The sequence below is a fragment of the Medicago truncatula genome, chromosome 8, assembly GCF_003473485.1.
Source record: "Medicago truncatula cultivar Jemalong A17 chromosome 8, MtrunA17r5.0-ANR, whole genome shotgun sequence".
Lineage (NCBI taxonomy): Eukaryota > Viridiplantae > Streptophyta > Magnoliopsida > Fabales > Fabaceae > Medicago > Medicago truncatula.
The window spans coordinates 35,875,242-35,883,253 of record NC_053049.1 but is presented as its reverse complement, the minus strand read 5'-3'; the positions used below and the strand labels follow the sequence as shown (position 1 = coordinate 35,883,253).

The window sequence follows — 8,012 nt, the reverse complement described above, 5'->3', positions numbered from 1 at the left end:
CAAGAAACAATTACAACACAAGAGTATGGCACCATCGAAAACAGTTGAATATAGGCTTAGTCACCACTACTTGAGCAGAACACAAAATCAAACATAAGCCGTATCTTTCACCTTCCCACTCTCCAGAGCTGTTTCAACCGCAAAAGTTCTTTTCTTATTATTTTATGGTGTCAATTACGTTTGGTAGAATGTGGTAGGAAAACAAACAAATATAAATGGACCCACATGACAGCACTAGAACACAGTGTCGTTGAATTAAAACTCATATGCTTCTTCTTACTATTATTATTCTATCTCACACACTTTAGGTGTAGAAAAATAGAGTTAAAAAAAGTGCAATGTAATATAAAATAAGACCAATATTTTAAATATCAAATTGAACATCCAATGACAAAATCTTCATATTATGATTCAACTGCTTTTAATTTCTAAACTTTTTAATCCACATATATACACGACATAAGTATTGTTGCTCAAAGTTCAATATGATAATCAACAAAGACTCTCTTAAGACCTAACACAATTAGGCCGTTCAAGTAACCAAATTGCATAAAATGCCAATTAACAATTCAATAAGCTGAATTGCCTAATTTAATTTGTTTTTTAAAACATTGAATAAAACATTCCTTAGAAAGATTACACCGTTTTTTTTTTTTTTTTTGAAAGATTATACCGTTGATGTCTTGGAATTACATCCAATGTAATAAAAAACATCGAAATTTAATATATTATAACGTAAGTTTGAAACCGCGATACTTATCTTCTTTATCGTTAACACTAGTACGTATGAGTTTCGCTATAAAACAAATAGAAAAAGAAAAAAAGTTTACACTGTTGTCATTTTTATTTTATTGTCTTACTTTTAGATTTGCCTATATTTGCGTAGGATCCAAGTACTTCCTTCAACTTTTCACTCTTTACACTCATAAAAAGCTAATTCTGGAACACACACACTCTGACATGACACATATATAGAGAGAGAAAGAGAAAGTTCTAACCATATACTATGTGGTTGACTATGTCTTAATGAGAATCATATATTGCATTTCATATTCAAAAGACTAAAGATTCATCTGATTCCTAATCTTTTCCTGGTAATGTTTTCTTGTGACACAAAAAGTTTCTTGTGACTTTTCTTTCTTTTGTTATCTTGTCTAACAAATTTTCAATCATGGGTTGTTTTTGTTTATGCTTGCTGTGTTTTCAATCAATATAGATGGTGGGGTTGGTGATAGATTTTTTTTTTCTTTTTCCTTTTTTCATGGCATGTGCAATTTGAATTTCTTTGAAGCAATTCAATTAAAGTTTATTAATTATCCAGCTATATTTGGTTGTTGCTTTGCATAATGGTAAAAGAAAAAAAAAGTAGTTTTTATTAATTATCAAGCTATATTTGTATATTGCTTTGAGTAGTTACCTACTCTCAAGTGTGTTTGATTGGAATTGGATTTGGATTTGGAATTCAGGTTTTTTTTCTTGCTTTCTGAAGAGTAATTCTGGTTTTTCTTTTTGAATTATACATCTAGAGTAAGCTTTCTGGTAGCATTTGTTTGTGGACTCTTGTAATTTCTTTTATGAATGCAAAAGAGATTAATAATTATCATGCTAAATATGAAGGTTGATTGAACTTTGAGGACTTGCTTGAGGTTTTTCGGTATACTTAACTAATCTCTGCAAGTTCAGTTTATGTGAATTGTAGGTGAATTTTGAGACGAGGTTTGCCGACCTACAGAAAATAAGATTGTATGGGCTGGCTTACCAAGTTTCTAAAAGGTTCGAACCATAAACATTCAGGACGAGGATACACTGGGAAATATGGACACGACAGAGATTCGGATAATCATGATAATGCAGCGGTAATAACAGTTTATGCTTATGTAGTAAAAAAGGTAGTTATTTTCTAGCTTATAAAAGAGACTGAAGTTGGAATAGTGGCAAATTCTGAGTGTAGGATGATTTGAATGATTTTGAGAGAGAAGAAATTGATCGTGCAATTGCGATCTCTCTTTCAGAGGTTTCAGAGGAAGATCATAAAGGGAAAAAAGTTATTGGTAAGGTTTATGCTTTTGCAAATCAGTGGTTAAAATGCTGCTTTGTGTGTTCTAAGCAAATGCATATTGACATATCTTCTGTATAGTTAGAGTCCATTCAACAAATTTTGAAATTCCATTGGATAAATATTTGATTAGAAAAGGTTGCTTTTTTTGGGCCGATGAAGTATTTAAAAAGGTCTTTTTATTTTGTCTCGCCTTCAGAAGAAGATTCTGAATCTGAAGACGATGAGTTGTGTCCACTTGATGACGAGGAAGATGACCATGTTGGTGATGTTGAACAAGATGAAGAGGACCATGTTGCTAAAATTCAACAGGAAGAAGACGAAAGTCTTGATGAAGTTCAACTTGAGGAAGATGAACAACTTGCCAGGGCAATTCAAGAAAGTTTGAGCATTGATTCATCTCCTCCATCTCAGACTGATTCTATATTTCAACCGTTTACAAACCTCTTTTCACCTGTATACAGGTAACTATGCGAAAGATGACATTCTCTATCTGTAGTTTGCAAGTCTAAATACCATATATCGAATTTGCTAAAGATCACTGCATATGATAAAAACGGAAAATGATTGGCCTAATATGTAAAATCGTAAAAAATTTGAAATAGCCACCTTTATGGTGACAATATAGATCCAGATAGTACACATCTAAAAAGTTTGCTTTTCATAGGTTCTTGAACCTTATATATAAAAGCATAGACTAAAACCGGTTACTGCAAAATGTGCTTGCAGAATCTGCGCTGGATGCAATGTCGAGATTGGGCATGGAAGGTTTTTGAGTTGCATGGGAGCTGTATGGCATCCAGAATGTTTTTGTTGCCATGCTTGCAAACTTCCAATCACTGATTACGAGGTTCGCGTCTTGTTTTCGTTTTTGAACTCAAACATGACTTTATTTTATATATACTTATTTGAACTTTCTTTAGGAATTCATTATTGATGTTGTTTAACTTATATTCCTTGATTTTTTGCTGCCAATATGATTGTAAATAATACTTGGATCTTTATTCATGACAGTATTCCATGTCTGGGAATCGTCCTTACCATAAATCATGCTATAAGGAGCTGCATCACCCAAGGTGTGATGTTTGCAAGATCTTTGTAAGTAGCATTTGGTCTGACATTTTGCTTACAATTATTCTTTTTTGTCAATTCTGTTGTGCTTGGTTTTGATAAAAAGTTTAGCCAAATTATGATGCGCGTTAGAAATTTCACTACACTATGTGTGAGGAAAACCATTGACTTTAATCTGTTTTCATAATTACTTTTAGAAGGCTAGAAATCAGGATGTAATATCAATCGATTCTTTCTTTACAGATCCCACAAAATTCAGCTGGTCTCATTGAGTATAGAGCACATCCTTTCTGGCTACAAAAATACTGTCCATCACACGAGCGCGATGGTACTCCTCGTTGTTGTAGCTGTCAGAGAATGGAGGTCAGTTACATCATCTCACAATATTTTATCACGTGTTGTTGCCAACAAGGAGACACTCACTCTCATTGTTTTTCGTCTTTTTCCTTTCATTAATTGATATGAAAATTTCCAATCAGTGCAGTCAACGGACACAAAGTATCTGTTGCTTGATGACGGTCGAAAGCTGTGTCTTGAGTGTCTCGATTCGGCTATTATGGATACTCATGAATGCCAACCTCTCTATCTTGAAATACAAGAATTTTATGAAGGTTTGCATATGAAAATAGAGCAGCAAATTCCTATGCTTTTGGTTGAGAGACAAGCACTGAATGAAGCGATGGAGGGCGAAAAGAATGTAATAGTTTATGTTTTGAACTTACACACATGAAATATGCCTTTTATTTCTTTTCTCAAATCACATATTCTTTCTACTGTCCTGATTTTGCACTTTCCTTTGGATTTGTTCAATATTGATTGTAGGGTCATAATCACCATTTACCTGAAACCAGAGGACTTTGCTTGTCAGAAGAGCAAACTGTCCCCACTGTAAGGATTATTATTATTTTTTTAATTTGTATCTATACTGATAAAAATATCCGTTTATCAAGCAGAAGTTTTCATTTTTTATTTTTATTTTTTTGTAATTCCAGATTTTAAGGAGACCAAGTATAGGAGCAGGCTATCGTGTCATAGATATGATAACTGAGCCTTTTAGGCTCATACGTCGATGTGAAGTGACAGCCATACTTGTTTTGTATGGCCTTCCTAGGTAATCTTCTGATACCATCTTTTGTTTTTCTCGTCTTAACCCTCTGATTCAGGAGAGTGATCCTTGTAATTTGGAGTTTGGTCGGAAAGTAAGTGCCCAATGATTGTTGCAATCATGATTCAAACTCAGGTCCTCTCAAACAATTTGTTCTTAACTTGAGCTCGATAACTACTAGAGCCAAATCACTTGAGTTACCATTTATTTTTATGCTCAACAATACTTGCATATGAAATCTGCGGTACATAATTCAAGGATTTTATATTTATAGGTTATTGACAGGATCAATCCTAGCTCATGAAATGATGCATGCTTGGCTTAGACTTAAAGGTACTGTCATCTTTCCAATGATCAAAACAATGTTGAAAATTTATATTCCAGTATTAAGTTGGACAATATCTTCTGTTTATTTTCGACAGGCTATGGAAATCTGAGGCCTGAAGTTGAAGAAGGAATATGCCAAGTCTTGGCTCATATGTGGTTAGATTCAGAGATCTATTCCGGCTCTGGAAGTGAAGAAGCATCATCATCTTCGTCTTCATCTTCGTCGTCTTCATCATCACCTTCCTCTACATCTTCAAAGAAGGGTAAACGGTCCGATTTTGAGAAGGAACTTGGTAAATTTTTTAAACACCAGATTGAGACCGATAGCTCACCAGCCTATGGAGATGGATTTAGAGAGGGTAACCAGGCAGTGCTCAAGTATGGGCTTAGACGGACTCTTGACCATATCCGAATCACCGGAAGTTTTCCATAATGAAATGGTGATATAAATATAAATTTCTTACCTTTAGATCAACCAATATATTTGAGCTTTGTCATATAAATTATATAGAAACCAAATATTCCAAAATTGTATAATTACACCAGACTCTACACAAAATAAGGATTGAAAATGTGAGTGATAGTGTAAAGTTGCTGCAATTGTTTAGGGGGTCAAATGTGCAGTTCTTGTAATCTATATTTGAATATTGGCAGTTTGGAACCTCATGCTCCATATGTATCACAAAATACCTTATAGCAGTTACTGATGCAATTACAGATATACAATAAAGTATCAATTTTGTATATTTTGAGTTTGTATAATTTTATTTTTCTAGCCTTGGCAGAAATCTCCTCCTAGGTCGAGGTTGCAATGGAGCTATGAAGTACGGACACTGGACACGACATGGACACTGACACACTGGCCCTGTTAATAATTTGAGAAAAACACATAATTTAGTGTAATTATATGTGTCGGTGTCGGACACGACACATGTCTGACACCTGGACACGGCTAATCCAATGAGTGTCCGTGCTCCATAGCAATGGAGAAAGATATGTGATTATTCATTGTTCAACCATGTAATTTAAGTGATGCACATCACTGTCCAATTAAAAATTGGCATAAAGAGTCTTCATTGAAATTCATTATTTCCCCAACTGCAAAATGAAGCAGAAAATATGGCTAGAAGAAATCATCTTCACCTATGACAATAAAGTCAAAATAAAGCGTCTTTCACTTTTCTTTAGATACACTCCAATACACATATGGACATGCACATAATTTTCTTCCCTAGAGAAAAGTGATAAAATAAACAATGAAGTCTCAAGAGTCAAGATCTATTGAAAATATGAGGGAAAAAGTTAAGTGTTAGTAAGAAAATATGAAGCTTCCTTTGATTGGAATGAACGTGGAAGGAGATAATACTTTAAACAAAAATAAATGAATGAATAAATAAATAAATAAAGACAAAAGAAAGACGTGATAATACTCTATCTTGTATGAGCTCTTACTTTAGAGAAGATTTTTGTTTAAGGTTTATCATATATATTCATACACTTTTGGGCTCAGTTATACTTACAGATTTTGTATCATTCTAAAAATATAGAAATAAAATGAATATTATTTTAAATATTCACTCAATTTTGCTAGGTATAATAGCGTTTTTTTTTTTTTTTGACAAATTTAAAGTTTGCTTGTGCCCATGAGTTGAACTCAGTTGGTAACGACAAGGTATGGGATTCGAACCCTCGAACACCACCAATTTTTATTTTTTTTTAAGTTTGCTTCAAAACAAAAAATAGCTTTCTTGTTTTTTCATGTAAAAACAATGCCAACTAATATTTTGTCATTAGTTATTTTATTTTCCAAAGAAAAAAGGTTCTAATTGATAATTGTTAATAATTAAATATAAGTTGAGCACCCAAGAGCGCTTAGATGAGATGACACAAGTCTCTTATAGCTCAACCAAAGTCATGGGTTTGAATCCAATTTTAAGCATGTAGCAGCATTAAAACTTTTAGGGTGAGTTTTCCGCCCATAATTAAGTCCTACAAAGCTCGAGGGGTTAATCTGTAGAGGATACCCGATTTAAAAAAAAAATTATATAAGTTGAACCTGTTAAAAAAAATTAGTTGAGATATTTTGACTTTAATTTTTTTTTTTTGTGTAAGAATGAGAGTAATATTATTTTTTTCCAGTATAAATGAAATTTAATTAACAATAAAGAAGAGGACTACAAGATTCTTTACGATCAGCGACAATCAAATTATCTAAACTAGAATAGGATGACTTCTTTTTTTTTTTGACAAAACGACAAGATGGATGATTTTCTCATAAGCTACATTTTTTTTATTTTTTTGACAAATTCTCATAAGTTACATGATTGCTGAAAATGAGATTGCTGAAAAAATTACCTTAAATATGATAATCGATGACTGTAACTCTACGAAACAACGACAAACAAAACCTAAAGTTAGTTCTTTTTATATTTTGTTTGGCAATATTTACTTTTTTTTGAGGGAGACAATATTTACTTAGAATATATCTTATAATTTTCTTGTATATGTTTGCACATTTGAAAATTTATTTTTTCTGACTCCGTTCCTATGCGTAATTTTTTCTTTTCTTTTCCGTTTCTCATACAACAATTGTCATTCTTTTTTTTTTTTTTTTGAAAGAGTTGGTCATTGTCATTCTGTGATGTTAATTTATAATATATGGAGTATCTGTTATATTTTGCGTCAAATTTATATTTTCTAGAGGATATCAAAGCTATTATTACTTTATCATGTATTTTTGTTTGTCTGTGCTTTATCATGTATTTTTAATATGTTAATAGATTATTTTGATCATTCTAGTAATTTGGATATTCAAAAATAGATTCAAAGTAAACCGTAGTAAATTGGATGAAATCCGGTCCTTTATTTTAAGGATTTTTTTAATTAATCACACACCTAATATCATTTTATTTTTGGATTAGATGATCTTTTTTTTTTTTTTTTTTATCTCAAAACGGTTCCAACACACATCACGAACATCCTGATTAGACTTGTGAAATTAATAGGTCAACAGACAACGAATTTAAGCGGAATAATAATTTGCAATGAAGTGTGAGGGAGGAATTACAATTACAAGAGAATTAAAATAGCAATTATTTTAAACGGAGACAACGAAATTATTCTACCTTAAGTGCATAGTAAGAAAATCAGATTAGAAAAAGGAATGTATTACTAGAATTACTAGCTAGTCTTTAATAATCATGAAGGAAATTCATGTTAATGGACTTCTTTTGAATATAAATTGTCTCCTATGTAGAAGGAGGTTAACCATTAATTTACTAAGGTTAAAAGAAGGTGCAAAAAAATTATGAATTTTTTTTGAATTGGAAATTCCGAGGCTAAGTTGTTTAGAGTTCTATAAATTAAGATTGATATATATCTTGCATGTATTGTGTTTTTGAATATGGCAAACCCTAATCCAACTACCTTAAAATTCTCATTAGTGTTAATTGT

At 32.1% G+C, this 8,012-nt stretch overlaps 1 protein-coding gene across 2 annotated transcripts; it reads left to right on the top strand.

The window, feature by feature from the left end:
- The first annotated feature begins 909 nt into the window (after positions 1-909).
- On the top strand, positions 910-5,305 carry LOC11408286 (protein DA1-related 1). 2 transcript variants are annotated; one of them, XM_024773294.2, is made up of 12 exons: positions 910-1,094; positions 1,684-1,856; positions 1,952-2,051; positions 2,256-2,520; positions 2,786-2,906; positions 3,071-3,154; positions 3,371-3,490; positions 3,612-3,824; positions 3,950-4,015; positions 4,120-4,238; positions 4,507-4,565; positions 4,655-5,305. In XM_024773294.2, exons 2-12 carry the CDS (start codon positions 1,746-1,748, stop codon positions 4,990-4,992), a joined length of 1,596 nt encoding a protein of 531 aa, XP_024629062.1. In that variant the 5' UTR covers positions 910-1,094; positions 1,684-1,745; the 3' UTR covers positions 4,993-5,305. The 2 variants fall into 2 exon arrangements, with proteins under 2 accessions (XP_024629062.1, XP_003629519.1); XM_003629471.4 differs by lacking the exon at positions 910-1,094 and adding an exon at positions 1,110-1,466 and having other exon boundaries at positions 4,655-4,992.
- The last annotated feature ends 2,707 nt before the right edge of the window (positions 5,306-8,012 follow it).

Bases quoted from the DNA above. Each gene is read 5' to 3' on its own strand.
- LOC11408286 (XM_024773294.2), top strand. From the start codon at position 1,746: ATGGGCTGGCTTACCAAGTTTCTAAAAGGTTCGAACCATAAACATTCA. The intron at 1,857-1,951 runs GTAATAACAGTT...TTCTGAGTGTAG, and splicing joins ATAATCATGATAATGCAGCG to GATGATTTGAATGATTTTGA. The intron at 2,521-2,785 runs GTAACTATGCGA...ATGTGCTTGCAG, and splicing joins CTCTTTTCACCTGTATACAG to AATCTGCGCTGGATGCAATG.